The sequence below is a fragment of the Indicator indicator genome, chromosome Z (genome assembly GCF_027791375.1).
Source record: "Indicator indicator isolate 239-I01 chromosome Z, UM_Iind_1.1, whole genome shotgun sequence".
Lineage (NCBI taxonomy): Eukaryota > Metazoa > Chordata > Aves > Piciformes > Indicatoridae > Indicator > Indicator indicator.
Genome location: NC_072053.1, coordinates 37,335,461 through 37,353,258, shown reverse-complemented (window position 1 = coordinate 37,353,258; position 17,798 = coordinate 37,335,461). Strand labels below are relative to the sequence as shown.

Here is a 17,798-nt window from a genome sequence, read left to right as displayed (position 1 = left end):
ACATTACCTATGTAAGAGCAGTGTGTAGTAAAAGAATCACTCATAGCCTAGCGCTGGCTTTTTAAACTATTGCTTGTTAGCTCTGCCTAACATGACACTGACTAAGAAATTCAACTGCATGTCAAGTAGTAATTTAGATAATCTGTAAGAATTATAAATGGCTACTTCTTGCATTCCACACTTGGTTGAGGAAACTTGTGCAGAACTCTCCCCACAGTTAAAGACTGTGATAGAAACTGGCAACAGAAAGTGATTGAGGAAATTATTGTTTTCTAGGTCTAGCTCAGCAAAAACTGAACAGGGCACCATGCTCTCCCTCCTTAGAGAGACAGTATTTAAGCATGGGATTAACCTGCACAATGTCCTCCATTGCCAAAAGCACATGGATAAATGCTGTCTTGGAAAACGACCATAGATATAGTTTGGCAGCATCCCTTAGACATGTTATTTGGATTCATGTAACTCCTTAACCAAACCACACAGAGTTCTGTGTCTGTTAGCTAGTGGTGACTGATCTCATGCTACTGACCACTGTAATGGTCCACCCCCCATGCATTATGTGATTATTTTACAACATATGCAAAAGTATCTAAAAAATATCCCCTTTCTTCCCATCTCAACCTCATGAGATGTAGTTGATTAGGAGTAATCCCCCAGTCTTCTTCATTCAGCGATCTTCTGTAAATGTTTTCTGCATGCTGTCCAGAAAGTGCACATGTTGTCTTGTGAAAGATTTCTGATTTCATAGATGCTGAAGACTCTATCACTTCTGGCTTGCAGCATGAAGCTCTTCCTTGGCCAAAGCAGCGAGTCCTTAGGTGCTTTGAGAAGAAGTCTGGGCATCGTACTTCCTAAAACTGTGGCTACGGAATGATTCCCTGCAATGAAATATATCCATAAATAAAGCTGGCAAATTAAAAGAACTCAAAAAATACCTGCCTTGTGAAAAGATCAGCTGAAATGTATTACTTGTTGGCAGCTCAGTACTCCTACCCTACACTAGACACAGTGGCTTTGTGAAAAGGTGTTTATTCATAAGGACATAAGTTAAGGCTACTGTGTTTCAGTCATGGGACTAAATCAGATTGTGTTATCAGGGAGTGAAAGGATCACTCTTGCTTCATGCTGGCTAACACCACATGGTGCCACAGGTTCAAAACAAACAAATACCCATTCTGTCTTCTTCCAGGCTTCAAATGTCAAAGAACTGGCAAGATCTTTCTTTTGTTAAGGAGAAGGAAAGTCTTCTCTAATGATGCATTAAAATTAGACAAATCCCCTACCCCAGAAAGGAGCAGCTTGAGAAACACAGCTCAAGCGGAAGTCCTCAGACTTCTTTAATCAAATGTGAAATTGTCATTGTATATTATAATCTGGTTTCAGCTGTCAGTAAAATTCCCTTTCTTCCTTGCAAAAATGACATATTTTTGTACAGCTACAAGAGATAATCCTGCTGTAACTGTACCTTGTGCTATGGACTTTCACTAGAGGTTTGTATAGTTCTGGAATCTTCCTCTCAATCATGGGCCTAAGGTTCTCCTTCAGCTTCCCATAGTTCTTCCTGAGCTCTAGCTGATATTCCCGCTGGTCAGCTGTAATTAGGCGTTTGTTTTTCTCCACTGCTTCACCACACCTAGGCAAAAGAAAAGGAAAAAAAAGACAATGACATGTATCACCTACTTCTGTTGTTCAACTCATTAACTTTGTGTTAGGTAATCTGAATGGCCAAAGAGCCAGCTTCTCTGGGCTAGGCATTCCTCCGGTAATTTGTCACATCCATAATGATAATGAACTAATAAGAAACTGTGTCCTTTCCAAGTGCACAAATTGATATGATATTTTTAAGACATGAAAAATGCATGAGCGAGCTAGTAAAAAAAAAAAATTAATGACTACAGAATGCTGAGCTACCTGCCTATTTACTATAAACAGATGCAGTGGTAACAACTGAGAGCAGAGGCTGTACCTTCTCATCCTTCAGCAATTATGCTTTGTTTGAACTGTGTAATATGCCTGTTAAGATTTACAAGAATATCTAGAGCAAAGGCCTTTTGTGTCTATCACTACCAATGTGTTGGCTTGACAGGGTGAAATATTTTCTTATAAACACCTCCTTACATAAAAATGTCATTTTGATAGAAATAAAACCAAGGCAACAGTCTGAAATGCTTGGTTTCTGTATCATGGTAGAAGATAAAAAGTGAAGTGTTAAAATTTGTTCTCCTTAGGGTTGCAAAGCCTGACAAAACACTAACGATGAAGCAGAGATAAGAAGTCTGGATCAACTGCCTGAAGCGTGGGATGCCAGGATTCATGACACTAATGTGTATAATTAATTACACAGTCATACTATCACTGTATTGTTGTGAGTATTTGCTTTATTAATGAAATTCAACGTTCCAATTTTGTTTTACTGACCTCATTATAAACTCTTTGAAGCACAACCTCAGCTTGTTATGATGTCGATAAAGTTTGGGGTCTGCTGGAATTTCCGCCAGGAACACTTGTGCTACCTCTAGCGGTCCCTTACAGAAGCAATACAAGAAAACGTCAAAACCACTTCCTTAGACTGAAAACAGGCCACATGTTTGGTTAAGCTCTTTGCTGTTTCACGAGCCAAGTTATGAAAGAAAACTATGCATAGTCATCATAACAGCATGATATTTTGCTCCACTGTTCCCCCTGCCCCTACCCCAATTTTTCGTTTGGCAAGCAGAGCTTTCGCCCATATTTTATCCCTCTCCTGTTTTCATTGCTCTTCCACCCCCACATAAAAGGTGACAGAAAAATTCTGCTCAGCACAGAAGAGCTGGGATAGCTCTACAGCCAAACATGGTTACACGAGAGAAACACAGCGCCGCCTATGTGTGGCATTACAAGACATCAATGGAGTTAAATAAGCCCAGTGTAGGAAAGGACCACTCTTTCCAAAGCTTATAGCAATGTGTTACTTAAGACCAGGGGCTTTGTTTGATGAACAATCTGGAGAAATCGAGTATTTGGGCTGTTGGCAAAGAAACCAAGCTCTGTGAAACTGTGGATAATGTCAAGTTTTCATTCAGTTATGTTTTAATTCTTTCATTTTAATTATTTTTAATGCCTCTTTTTTCCTTTTTTTTTTTTTTTTTTTTTTTGTTTGTTTTTGTTATCAGGCATATTTATAATTATTGCATCTCAGCTTTTGGGGAGGGGGGGCACTCGGGTCCTGACTTGATGTATTTTCTGTGAAACTAGGTGTTTGTGATGGTCCCACAGCAGAGCTGTTGTTATTCCCACTCCTCAAGGATACACTTGGAGTGAACAAAATGGCTGATACGGCTGGTGCACTAAAAATGGAAAATCCTTGGATGCAGTTACAAGATTTCTGTCAGTTTCTGCACCTACAGTCAAGACAGCACTGCCATGAGCACTTTCACCAAATGAACAGCATAAAATGACTAAATACCAGAAGTTAAAATTCACATTGTGACTAAATGTGTCTGATTAGATGTACTTCTTTTGGTGCAAAAGATAAGAGCAAAGAAGAAAACATTATGAGAAAAGTATGCAGAAATTCTACATGTAGCTTATTTGGATTCCTTACCTGATTTACAGTGGCTCCAACCGAGCCCTGTAAAACCATCTGGAGCATTTTGGCATCTGGTGGCTCTTGGTTTGTGGCTGCAGTTAGTTCCTGTGTTTTTTTCCGCATATCTTCAATAGCAACTTCGATTGGGGTTAAAATAAACTAATGGAAGTGGAAGAAAACAGGCATCATTACTTGAATCATGCATGCAGTTGACCTGTTCTAAATCTGGCCAAAAGAAGTAGTTGTGAAATCCAGTATGACTGTGTTTAGTCTAAATGCTTATGATGCTGCATCTGTTTGACGTCTTTGGATTTGCAAGAACAGGATGTGCGTTTGTCTCTCCATTTGCATAAATTCATTATTACTTTAAGTTACTGGCTTCACATGTGAACTGCTTTTGTACTTTCTACCTGTACAAAGCTTCCCTGTCAATTAAACCAGCTCTAAGCCCACTCTGGTTCTTTGACTGTACTTTGTCAGCCAGAAGTACAGCCATAAACACAGTCCCACACATTCTCCTACCAGCTCAAAATGAGAATACACACTCACTATCCTCTCTTCTCCGTAGTAAATACCCATCTTATATTTCTCTACCCAGTTATGCCATTCCTGTTTATCAGATTAATATCTGAGAAATTCAGCCTTCTTTTTGCCTTCCAAGCACAGAATGTGAAAATCTACCCATGCAGCAATACCTTCAGCTCCTAAGAAATTAGATCTGTCCTCAAGATCCATTTACCTCTTCTTTTTGGATGACATTGATTCTGGTTTTGATGTAGGGGAAGGCATGCATTGTGGTTAGGATGGTGTTCCTCTTGTATTGCTCACTAAGCTCTCCTCTGGGGCGCCCATCCATCGTGAAAGGCGTAGTGTACATGAACCTAGAGAGGTTGAAGCTCTTCTCGAAGTAGGTTACCCTATCTTTCATTTCATACTCATCAAAATAGGGTTCCACAAAAGTAATTTGTATGTATGCCTGAGGAAAAACAGAAGGATCATTACAGTGCTTTACAAAGCAAGTGTGAAATATCCCATAGTTCCCATGGGCTAAGCATAGACTGGAAAAGCACAGAGCTGCAAATCCTTCAGGGCTCTTTCACTTCTTACAGCTGACAAAACTCACTTCTGGGGAGGACACAGCTTAGCCCTGGGGATCAGAGCTAGTGGAGGGACCAGAAAACAGAACCTAAAATTTTCACACTCTCTTTGAAGCTATCAAACATCGCTGGGTACAGAGGTGCAGCCAAGCTGGGGTCTTTTTGGTGCCATAGTTTTTGATCGTGAACGCTTCAAGGGCATCCCTCTCTCTTCTTCTATTCCTCAACACTTCCAGTAGTATTTCCTTACCTTATTGGGATCCAGCTTTCTTTTGTCTACAGGAGCAGAGTCCTTAATCACTTCTACAGCATCTTCCCCAAAACACTGGCCATAAAATCCCTGAAAAGGAAACAGAATTATACTGAGGTGTTTTTTGTCCTTAATACAATGCTAATGATCTGTATGTCTCCAGGAGAAACAAGTAACCATGACAGTTTCTGGGCTCTGTCCAATCAATATGCTGCTTCATGAAGCACAACTGGCCAGGGTAAGGCATCTTCCTCATAGATCAGTGTGAGTTGATCACAAAAAAGCAGAATTTGAGGTAAAGTGAGCAGAAAGCAACATTGCAGCTCCATGAAAATACTGAAAATATACCAAAACAAATATTTGGCATGCTCAGATCAAAGAATTCAATATATTACAGGCCTGCCCATTAGAGATACGGCCTCATGAGAGAGTATCATATAATTATGCTGTATATAAGGGCTATAGTGCAAAGGATGTACACAAAGGAAATAATCTATGGTACAAATCAGTTAGTTGCTGATTTTTATACAGCAGTGATACTATTAGAACTGTGTGGGTTCTACAGAAAGCATAATATAACATTAGAGATAATATCAGCACAGTGGTTTTTTTCTTTACCTCTAATCTGTGAGAAATCTCAGGAAGTTTGGTAATTGCAGGTTCCTTATAAACAAATTCCTGTTCATCCAAGTCCCCAAATTTGGATCCATAGAAACCAACACGGAAGTAAGTTCCAAACATTCGTTTTTGACCCTAATTTATAAAAAGAAAAAAGAAAATTTATAAATACTTTTATTTTTATGTCAATTTTGTAGTATTTAGATGCTTTTTTTCCCTAACTGATGTACAAGAAAACCCACTAATCCTACGTTTTCCCTGTTTCAGAGGCAGTTCTATGTAATATCAGTGCTGATGGATTAGAATCACAACTTCATAAAGGAAAGGATAAAAATTAAGGTGGCACTGGACTGAAATCTGAAATTAGGGCCAATCATGAAACGACTTTTGCAAACCAAAGTAACTTACTATTTTTCAGTTCCACTGGATACATGCTAACAAAATACAAAATTTGCAATGAGAATTGGTAAGAGTTGAAACTGACTGGACTCAGCAGTAAGATTCTTCTGGAGAAAGATAGAGAAAGGGGAAGTACGAGTGCTGAGAATTCAGCCAGATTTTTGTATTTCTTTTGTTTTTTAACTGAAAACACTAGTTCACTGACAATAAAGTTATTTTTCTTAAACAGATGTGGCCAGGTATGTTCTTATTTAAGTCTGATCTGTTAAGCTGGTTTCCTCTAACTGTGAACCAGCTATTCATACAGGGAAGATAGAGCTTCTTTTCAATGTAGACTACCCTTTGTAGGTAGCAGATGGAAGCTTTTGTCAGGAAAAGGGAATGGATCTATTTCACATGAACAGTTTATTATCAACACTCTTAAATAAACACTGCCACCCAGCAACGTGTCTTGCTAGCAGTGCCTTGCCTCACCAGTACCTTATTAATAATGCTGTCAAAAGCCTTCTGTAGCTTGCTGTGCGTCAAGGTAAGCTTCCTGAAGTCTCGATGTGCTTCCAGAATGGGGATGACAATTTTGTACACCTCGTTCACAGTTTCATACAACCCCGCCTTGGGAGGAAAAAGGGGAAAAAAAAGGGGGTTGGCGGGAGGGAGGGTAGGAAGAGAAGGAAAGACATGAGTCCTTATGCACTCTGAAAAGAAACTAAAAGATCTTCATCAACAGCCAGCTAAAAAGGGGATTTACAGGACTCATCTTTTAATCTGCTATGTTGCCTGTTTTAGCTTTCTCAAAACTAGTAGTAGTAAATGGGTAGTTCTTAGCTACTAAGAGCAAAGTGGATCTAATTTGGATCTCTGATCTGTTGGGCTCCTGAGCCCAAATTCCTGTGTAAAGCAATATGGTTTTTACTTAGGGCTAGAAGATTTAGAAACACAGGTGAGCAGAAGGAAATAGATTTGTTTAGCATGTGTGCTTCAGGGCAACCAAAGATGCACCTGGACAAAAGGAACCTGAATGATACCTTCAGAGACACTGAATCGTATATGCTCTTTTGCACTACAGCAATATGGTGTGCTACTTGAGTATTAATATCATGACACTTTACATTGTAAATGTAGATTATGAGGCTGGTGGTTTTATGTTACATAAAAGCACTGGAGTAACCCTTACATGCTTTCTAAATCTACAGTTTAAGCAAGATCTTTTTCTTAAATGTACAATCCTATAAAAATACCAACAAAAAGGCTTGGTTCATGACAAAGACAATCACTTTCTGATGATGCTGCCTGTAGTCTGCATAGTAGAGGTAGACATATGGCTGAGCTAAGCTACCTGAAAAGCCTGTCTTAGCCAATGTGGCTGAGACAAGATTGAGTCAGCCATAACATGTTTCTTTGTTCCTTTTTTGTAATGCAGCATTGAGCCTGATTCAACAGTAAGAGTTGGTTTCCCCATGTGCAGGAAAATACGTTACAAGTCTGGCCCAGATAGCCCCACTCCATCTCCTGATAATTTTTGACCCGTGCTCACCGTGCTGAAGAGCTCTGCTGCTTGTTCCAGCAGCCCTACCAGGCCACTTTCAGAGAAATACCTCCCAGAACATATACCATCTTCATCTGGAGACAAAACATCATCTGAAACAGCAGATTCCTCCAGGACATTGGGTGAGATGTTCTAAAATACATCAGAGCAGGGAAATTAGAAACCTAGATCAACAGGCTATCAGAAAAATTGAGGCAAAAATAGTTTCAACATATTTACGTGATGGGAAGATGAATGAGATTACACAAATGCAGCCAGGGGATACACAGTTAAATTTTATTTTGAAGTGGATGTAACATCCTGAATGTCTGCAGTCGGCAGATCGGGAGTTTCACTACAAGAATCCTAAACTTTCTTGCCTCAGGTTAGGTTTAAACAGCAGACTCCTCTAGATTGCAAACTGCTCTCCACTGTGATTGCTGGATTTTCATGGAGGTACAATGAGCTCAATCTCCCACGCCACAGGGGTCACACAACCAAAGTGCCCTTCCTGCTGCTGGCATCTGGGGTTGGGAAATTCCAAGCTGCAGCCCTGACCTCCTGCCACTAGCTTGAAGGAGCTGAACTTTCAAGTTGCTAATTTGACTTTTGCAAGCAGAAGAGAACATAGACAATAGTGCTCTAAAAACTGTAATTGAATGCTGCTTCTTGTTTCAGCCTCTGCCATATTATACCTTGATCCTACAAAATTTACTTTGCTCTTGTTGAAGTTACTGTGTATTTAAATAAAACCAGATAAAGTGCACAGTGTCAGTCACTCTCTGAGATTCTAGAACATGAAAGAACATGTCTACAGTTCTTCAGGATATCTTTGAATGAATGACACTGGTAGAGTCAATATATAAAATTTTATAATACATAGAAATACACATAAATGAACATTGAAGTGTGTAGATACAGTATGGTACTAGCACTTGTAACTTTCAACAGTAGCAAAAATGCTAACCTTCTATTTGATAGTAATTAAAAGAAGTTCAATTAGTGTTATAATGTTTCAGTTCAGCAGAAACTGGCAAAGACAATCTGTCTGAGTGCAGGGCAGATACTAGATGGCTAGCTAGCTGAGTCCTTAAAGGCACCTTTATAAAATGGCAAAAACACTGAGGGCTGTTACTACTGATCGGATTTCAGATAAAGAATTGTCACCACACATCACTGTCAATGTGGACTTCCCTCCCTGGGTTTTGTGGGTGTATTTATTTCTTCCTGGATGAAATCTACTCCAACCACATGGCCATCACAGTGTCTAGTCTGCACATCACATAGGCTCCATTAGAAGGTTGAGCACAAAACTCAGGACAGCATTTGCAGGAATTAAGTATAAGTCTGAATTTCAGCCACAGTGAAAACTGCAGCGTGGTTTAGCACATCCATGCCACTTTTCACCCAACAGCCTGATGTGACTTCAACCAGAGTTACAGCTCTTCCTCATACAACCCATACAGTATGAGGACAACTCATACAACCCATGATGCAGCTCAGTTTCTGATTTTTCATTCCCACAACAGTAGCCATTAAGGACTATTTTTACAGAACGGCATGTGGACTTTGGTGTGTGCTTGTTTGTAACAAAGGCACAGGAGTCCTGAAGAGTGATTTATTTATGAAAGTAACGAAGAAAGTCACAATCACTAATTATCTTTTATTTGCCTTTAAACCTGCAAGAATTAATGTCAGACATGTATTTCTGTATTTTATAGACCACACATTCCAGCAGGAGACAGCCTTCGTAACGTAAATCTTGTTCTTGGATGATCTTGGCAAAGTGGACATGCCCCACCCACCTCTTGCCTTGATCTGCCTTTCATATTGAAGAATTTTGTATATTCCTTGGATAATACACACAACATATAATTTGCCACATGTATGTATCACCAGCAGTAATTTTGGACCTCACAAGCCTAGTTTTCTTTAAGGAAAAGAAACACTTATGTAAAGACAAGGGGCTTTGCTGTGATGCCCAGCCCCATGCTAGATATGGCTAGTACATAGTAATAAAGGAGGAGTCATCAGCACATGGGAATATTTTAAGGGTTTGGCCATTTTTATTTTTAATAACATGAAAAAAGCAGTAAAATAACTGAAGTTGAATGTGAAGTCAGTTCAGCTAAGGGTAACTAAAACTGCATAATCTGATAAACAACATATAAATATCTGCAAAATGTCGAAGTCTAACAACAAAGATTTATGCTTTCCTCTACATGATGTAGAAAAGAAGAGTGAAAAAAAACCCAAATCCAAAACAGGAAAACTCTCTGGAAAAGATCCATGTGTTACTCACTAAAGAGCTCAACAATACCAAAAGAACCAGCAGAGTCTTTGGAGAGAGAAACTAAGATACTGCCAGGCTGAAAGAAGTTACGGGACATTTTCACCCGACTTTGGTGTGGCTATGTATAGAAAATAGTGATTGTGTTGTTAAGAGTGTTGGTTAGTGACAGGTTGACAGTCAAAGAATTGGAGAACATGTCTGAAAGAACCAAGTAGCTCAAATTACCTAGATTATGTAAAGGAAGTTTGAAAGATGCATCTGCCACAGTCAGTAAGTAACTAGGAAAAGGTATGTGATAATAGAGGGGTTCTGCTTAGCAAATGAAAGATTGTAGCATGCAGCTGTTGGAAATAGAAGCTAGAGATAGCCAGATACTAAACTACCAGTTTTAAAAGTAAGTATAAATCATTGGAACAACCTACTGAGACTGGTGATGGATACTTTGACAGATTAACTTTTCCTCCTCATAAACGCACTTCTGCTCTGCTTAACATAAGAAGAAATGCACTTACCAGAACTAGCCTTACGCTGTCAGAGCTTGGGAACCTTTTCTTACCTGAAAGTTGACGCTGCCCACTGGGAGATAGTTTCGATCTTCAAGCATGCTAAGGTACTCTGCCACTAGTGCTGCAGCATGGACAAGACACATGGCTGCTTCTGTGTAGCACTTCCTCTTGGTGTGCTTCTCTGCCATGTTCTGCAGCCAAGTCAACCTCAGGTCAGGTGATGTCTGGTATCCTTTGGCAATTCTAACAACACAGGGCAGAAAATAGCTATGAATGATCACCTCCTCTCAAATAACAAAACCCCCACATTATATCATTTACTTTATGTATAATAACATATTCACATTATATATAATAATATAAAGAATATGTAATTCGTTGTAACTCCCCACCTGGCTTAAATGCAATGAGACATCACTATCTTTATGCTCTATGATTCGCTAAGCACAGAGCAGGGGTAGGCAAAACACACAAGGACTATGAGGAGAGTAAAACTGCTGAACCCAAGACTCTTCAGTGTCCATTAGTCCCTGACTCCCACCCTTTCCCAAGTCTATACCCACCTCCCAGTGGTTCCAGTGCAACACACTCACTCCCACAGCCTCAGCCTCCTGTGACAGATCAGGCTGTGCTGAAGCTGGAATTCGCACAATCACAACAACTAGATGGTTCGTCCAAAGCCTGTCCTACTCACCTCACTATAGAATTTCCTTAGTAGCAATGCTAAATAGATTCACCTGTACATGAGATCCATAAGCATCTCTGGATCTTCCTGAAATTCCCTCATTTTCACTGTATCTGACAGGATACTGTTCAGATTACACAGCAGCTCCTCTACCTGCAGTAATACAAGGATCAACATGTATTTCTCAGGTGTTTACTTTTTCCCTTCTACAAAAATAACTGCACCTGCACCAGATAATATTACTCTTTTTTAGTCTCTCTTACCCAAGGCAATGTCAGGATGCTGAATTGATACAAAATATATTTTCCCAATTCTATTCCAGGTAGCAAAGACTGCTGACATAGAGAATCTTATAGGCACATTTTAATTAATCAAAACGAGCTGGAATCCTTCGACATGTTTATTTCTGTGTGAAAAAAAATCCCAAGCCTGCGTGCTAATGGAGTTCAGCTTTAGCTGATCTGTGATCTGATAATAAAACAGATGTTTTTGTAAGTCTTCAGCATAAGCTGAGTTACTGCAATTTTAGAAAAGCAGCTGACAGTTGCCTAAAATGTTCTTCATTATTGTTGTTGCTGCTTCACTATGAATTGACAAAGGAAGAGAAGTTTTCAGGATGCCACTTGTAAGGATGATTCTCTTGTAATGTGATTTGAATGGAACTTCTTAAAAGGTTTATTCTAAAGCATATGTCCTCCATTTTCTCCCTATTTATTCCTGTGTTAGAAGTAACCTGACACAATAACCTCTACATTCTTATCTTCTTTGCTTTAGGAGACCAAGATCTAGGACTTGCTCCAAACACATTCCTATATGAAAAGTCCTGATAAAAGCTCCAGATGCAATGAAAGGTTTGACCTGAGTGGGAAATGGAGTTGCCTGCATATCCGCATCTTCCTCTGCATAGGCTAAGATTGTTCGTAAGGACCGTCGAAGGAATTCCTCATTAAATTCAGGTGATTTTCCAACCAGGGAGGCTAGGGACATGGTCACCTGCATCTTCACTCTTGCAAAATTCTTCAGAACAAAGATTAAAATATGAATGCATATCAGTTCGCACATCTCTGTCTACTATAGAAACCAAACCCACTTTCTACTGCCCACACCAAGTGCATTAAACTCACTGCTCACACAGGTGGTCTCTGATGCATCAAAGCCAAAGTTCCCTAATTCTGACATGTCTGTACTTTGGGGCAAGAATGTTTCTTGGAATACCTATGCTTGTCTGAGACAAAGGGAAATCAGAAACACCTCTTTCACCCTCTGCGCAGGCCAGTGGGTGCATAGGTTGGGCCACCCACAAAGGAGAAGGAGAGGAAGCAGGACTGGGAAAAACATCCTGGAAACAGGTCCAGGAAGCAAAATGCCTCCAAGGTCTGGCACATCACCTGGTGATGCACTAAGCCTTGCTGATCATGGTGTCTCAGAGACATATTTTCCTCCTGCAAAACCAACACTTTTTACATTTTAAAGTAACAAGTCTAGGTTTAGTAGTTCTTGCATAGGAGTAAAAAAAAAAAAAACTGAACAGGCAAAAATGAAGATTACTTATGCACTTTATAGTCATTGCTATCTGAGTTCTAATGGTGTTCCATTTGAAGAGGCACTTACAGATGTTGTAGAAAAAGTAAAGTTTTTCTAAAAAAAAAAAAAAAAAATCAGTAATAGGAATTGCTTTCCCCCTACACACCTACCACTTCTTTTGGCTCAAATGTGTGAAACAGCATAACACTTGACCATTCACCTGCAGATGTATTCTATTTGCTACTGCAACTTCAGTTTCAGTTTCAAATGAAAAAAGGCAGCACAAAATACACTGCTGTTCTCAAAATCTTACACTGGTGGAGCTGAAGCTGTATCTCATGAGGAGATAAAGAGTGGCACAGGCTTGAGTCCGTGTAATATCTATGCTGCTGCTGCAGTGGTGAAGAACTCTTTGACACAGGTCAGCACACTGTTCAACCTCCTCTTCAAATAGGAAATCTCCAAACTAAGAGTGATAGAGAAGAAAACATTAATTACTCTCTTTTCTGGTCATTGCTACAGGTTCCATTTTCAAGCTTTCCTACAGAGAATAAGGGTTTGAAAACAGTCTTTGTGTTTTGAAAAAGAGTGACAGACAGAGAATGAAAAAAAATCTTCTGAGAGTCCCCTGGCTTTAGGAGCTTTTGAAAAGATGAAATATTGCAGAATTCTTAGAAGCATACAGGGCTGCTATCTTCAGAATATATTATGGCTGATGAATAATGTAAATACCAACTTAAGCATAAGGACCAATTGCTAGCTTTTTGTATTAATGACCTACCCTTCCCAGCCCTCTGTCTTCTTCTTCCTCTAACTGTGGCACACAACTTAACATTGTCCATGCCCACTTCATGCCAGACCCTCCTTTACAGCTCCTCCACAATGCATCTAGCAAACTATACAGCCAGGGGGCACGACGTCTGCCCTAAGAAACACATCATAGACAGCACAGATGTGCCAGTACCATATCTACATACTTGGGATGGATAAAGGTGCGAGAACACAGGATATTATTTCTCATTTGCAGACCTATTTCCCTGTTCTTCACTGCATTATCACACTGTTTTATGGCTAATATATATTACAAACCAGATGGCAGAGGATTCTACCATTTTTGCTTGCAAAACAACATCTATATACCTACAGTATAATAGAAATTATTAGAATAATTGCTTCATAAAATACAGAACTGAGTCAGCTTACCTAGAAGATCTATTTCAGTGAGAATAATGATTGCCTCACAAAATTCATTATTGTAATTGGAATTTAGCTTTCAAAGATAAAGTGCAATGAAAACACGAGTTTCATAATTACTCAGATATCTATCCTGTAATTAGGCTTTGTCAGCCAATCTGCTCTTAACAGCAGACAGGCTTTAATTGTACAGGAGTATCCAGTTTGCTATTTGCATTTTAGTATATTGTAGGGAAAAATATATTTAATGGATTTTTCCTTTGTAGAACTGTTTTTCCTTGTAGGAGAACAAACCTTAAACAGATTTTAGAGTGTCCCCATGAAGCATTTAACCCATTTATGACTTGTATTATTAAAAAAAAATTCAGGCAGAATGAAGATGAAATCTGTCTACATGTCAGAATTCACTTATAATTTTGCAACCTATCTCAGATGTAGAAACCTAGAATGATCCCCCTGATCTCTGATGGGCTACTTTTGATTTATCTGCTCCCCAACTGGTTGGAAGTTAGTGATGATGACATAAGAATTTTAATTTAACTTTATAAAATTTGTTAAATCCCTGGAATTAGTATTCCTAACTAAAATCAGAAAGTGTTTGAAATACAATGGGTGGATTTTTCTACCTTTTTTAGTAAAACTCCTATATTTAAGAATAGACTGCTAAAACCACACAATTACTCAGAGTCAGTCTTTCTATCTTGCATTCTGTCTTTTCTGTCAGTGAAATAGCCTTATAACAGCTGTAGAAGCCCCTTAACATCCAAACATCCCCATGGATAGCCATTTGTGCTGACATATATAAAACATTTACTGAATGCCAAAGTAGTAAGTGAATGCACACAGCTGTGCTCTAGACATGCTGCTCTAATAACTGGATTTGAAGCATGAAAACAGAAATATGTCAAAATCATACCTTAGCAATGAGAGCTCTGAGTGTAGCAAAGCAGTGAGTGAGGTAAGTGGTGCTCTGATCACAGCCAAGAGAATTTACCAGGACCTTCAAAACTCCTCCCAAAAGATTGTCTCTGCACTCTACTGCAAAGCTTGCCTATGCATGGAGAGAAAAACAACAGTAATTGAATGAGGTAACCCAGCAATGAACTGATTTGTGAGACACATCTGAAAGTTAAGAGACTGCAGATTTTTTCATAAATTGACACCTGCTGCAGAGGAATTTCAAAACACATTTTTAGTAATCAGCTTCTGCAGTAATTCTTGAAGCTCTGTCCAATATCAGTCCAATCTTTCATGTACCTCAGGTTAGGAAGTGATCCAATGGTGGGCAAACACCATCCTTGCCCTTGCCTCCTCGAGCTCTGTTTTCTTGGGCATTTAGACTAAACAGACATACAGATATGCTCTCATCAAACCCACAACCCAAATAGTGGGATGACTAGGTGCTGAGTGGTGCCATGTAAAAATCATTCCCAGTACCTTGCAGGAGTCTGGTAGCTAAACACTTTTCTACTAACAGGATTTCAAGAAGCAAGTTATCTCCTCACTGTCTATGAATATGCACGTTGCTTCAACAGTACTGTTCCTACACCCGTGAATTTGGAGCATCTCTTTTAAACCAGGAGACCATGTCTAAGCAGAACCAACTATTATGGTTCCACTGCTGTGACCCGTGAAACTTTACTGCATCTGACTCCTAGAAGTTGTTAGTTATGCATGTTACATTGCTCTAGGGGGGGCATATCTCTTTTCAGGGCTCCCATGCAGGTGGAAGACACTTTCATGCACTGACTGTAAGAGGCAAGGTTAAATCTTTTTGTATCACAGGATCATACACTCAAATAGGACCAAAAGCCATCCAGCAGTCCAGTTCCACATTACCAAGCATCTTCAGATACATTCCTAGCATAAATGTTTTTCTCTTCTCATCCTCTCCAAACTCCAGGATTAGAGTAACACAGTGGAAATGGATTTCAACAATATTTACTGAAGACAAGGTAGTAGATTTTCCTTTCATTCATGGTAGTGCAGTGACCTACAGTAGAGGGGCTTGTGGCAACTGTGTAAGACAGACAGCAATTTCATCTTTGCAGTCATTCTTTTAATATTTTTTTCTTCGCTTCAGATTATACAATTTTACAGAATACCCTTAATTAAAATATTTTGCACTGTCTAAGAAACAAAAGGAGAAATAAATCTTGCTTCCACTGATTTCTGAGGTAGCAGAGATTGCTACCAAGGAAACTCTGTGGTTTCCCACCTGGATGATGTTTTCTTGCATATCGAGAATGATCAGGTTAGCTTCAGTTGCCAGGTTTCCACTGATCAGAGCTTCTTGATCTAGCTCAGCTTTTGTCCTGCAAAATGGAGTTCTAATTAAAGCACACAAGAGAGTACCCCAGGAGTTAGATGGCCAGCCAAAATACAAACAATACCATTCTGAATGATCCCATAAGAATAAACAATGAAAATAAGTGTTCAGAGGTGTTTTTTTAAGAACTGTGGAAACAAATGAGGAGAGCTGATATCAAAGAACAGAAGTCCCAAAGGTGATATCTGAAAAATGGGCCTCTGGATAGTTCAGATAGATCCTTCTGCTTCCTTAATAGCATGAAATGGCTACTTTGCCCTCAGTATTATGTTCAGTTGTTCAATAAACCATGCAGTAACTTCTGAATGCACTGCTTGTAGAAGGACAACAAAACACAAAATGGAATGAAAGGCAAATGATCTAATATTTTCAGAGAAAAACATAAAAACAATAGGCTTGGACAAATGGAAAACTGCTTTAATGCCGTAGCAGCAGTGTTTAATAAAGGCAATTTAAAATATTTGACTATCGAGATGACAATATAAGGCAGTCAATCTAGCAGCTATGGAGTCAATACAGCAGTGCCCCAGGCCATTCAACAGAGGATGAAAACATTTATGAATGACAGAAGGTGGTGTTAAGGCAATGCATGATACCCTTAGTTGAGACTTAAGGACAAGGCATGGAACACAGCTCTCCTACCCCAGCATAGGTGCAGTTTCCAGCAAAAGAGTATTTTCAGAGATCCCTTCGACACAAGAAACGCAAAGGGGAGGCTTTGTTCTTTATCCTAAACTGCTCAGAAAAAGGCTATTGCCCTAAAGTTTGAGCTGCTCTGACTTGGGACCAAGTTCCTAAAATGCTTTTCTGTGGCTGGAGCAACACCCTTAAAATCACACTCCTGAGTGATTTAAAAATCTGTAGCTTCTCTTCTGCATTTACTTACCTTTTCTGCCCAGTGGAGTCATATCCCAAAGAAAACCAGAGAAGTAAAGAGCCATCCTTTTGGGCACAACCAGATAATTCTGGGGAGTGCAAGGATGTCAGAGCAGCCATACAGTTATTAATTACAATGACTCAAAGCAAGGAAGAACAGAAGGGCCTGTCAAAAGGCTGGTGTTATAATCAAGCCAGGGATCACTAAAGATGAGTAAGAACAGAACAATTCATGTGAACAGCATAGTCTTGCACATTAACCACGCTGAATGGATCCTCTTAGACAACACATGCGGCTTACTAACTGCCACTACAATTGCAGCAGATGCTGGACTCAAAAGAAGCAGGCTGAGTGAGGCTGAGTGGCAGCCTGTGCAAACCTGCTGTGCTGCAAATTACCCACAGACACCTTATTTATGGCACATATCCACTAAAGAGTTCCAAAAAGGATGAGAGCAGAGATCTCATATACCACAGTGCTGCGCAAAACGGAAAGGCCTAGACAGGATGCAGAGTTGTACTTATGTAACCAGATGTTTTGTTTAGAGTGGTTTAACTGAACTACTATAAAGAGATATCATAGAGCTGCTGATTGAGGACTGGTTCACTCTGATTTCTGTGAAACTGTCTGTGAGAAATCAAGTTACTTTCAGATCAAAATACACATAGGATCTGCAGCTCTTCCCATCTAAGTGCAGAAGGTGAAAGGACTCTTTTTTCAAAATTTGGATGAATTCCAAATTAACAATCTTGCATGCAAAAATATATGTGATAATTCTGGATGAGTGTGAGGCTACAACAACGTAACTGTCACACAGCACACGCCAGTGTTCCCAGTTGAAACTCACACATGCTGAAGGATCTCACAGGAGCTCACAACAATTTAACTGGTTAGAGGCCACTGTGTCTGACAAACTGTGGCCCACTTAGTCAA

General features: G+C 39.5%; 1 protein-coding gene across 1 annotated transcript in view; it reads right to left on the bottom strand.

Annotated features, from left to right (window-relative positions):
- Positions 1 to 814: 814 nt before the first annotated feature.
- DOCK8 (dedicator of cytokinesis 8) overlaps positions 815 to 17,798 on the bottom strand; it is a 72,112-nt gene continuing 55,128 nt past the window's right edge. The window contains exons 33-47 of the mRNA XM_054398027.1: positions 15,878 to 15,974; positions 14,576 to 14,710; positions 12,779 to 12,931; positions 11,800 to 11,958; positions 10,994 to 11,094; positions 10,307 to 10,499; positions 7,467 to 7,610; positions 6,413 to 6,544; positions 5,534 to 5,668; positions 4,916 to 5,005; positions 4,308 to 4,544; positions 3,584 to 3,727; positions 2,419 to 2,525; positions 1,466 to 1,633; positions 815 to 878 (exon numbers count right to left, since the gene is read on the bottom strand). Coding sequence (XP_054254002.1) covers positions 815 to 878; positions 1,466 to 1,633; positions 2,419 to 2,525; positions 3,584 to 3,727; positions 4,308 to 4,544; positions 4,916 to 5,005; positions 5,534 to 5,668; positions 6,413 to 6,544; positions 7,467 to 7,610; positions 10,307 to 10,499; positions 10,994 to 11,094; positions 11,800 to 11,958; positions 12,779 to 12,931; positions 14,576 to 14,710; positions 15,878 to 15,974 — 2,059 coding nt within the window. The remainder of the gene's footprint in view (positions 879 to 1,465; positions 1,634 to 2,418; positions 2,526 to 3,583; positions 3,728 to 4,307; positions 4,545 to 4,915; positions 5,006 to 5,533; positions 5,669 to 6,412; positions 6,545 to 7,466; positions 7,611 to 10,306; positions 10,500 to 10,993; positions 11,095 to 11,799; positions 11,959 to 12,778; positions 12,932 to 14,575; positions 14,711 to 15,877; positions 15,975 to 17,798) is intronic.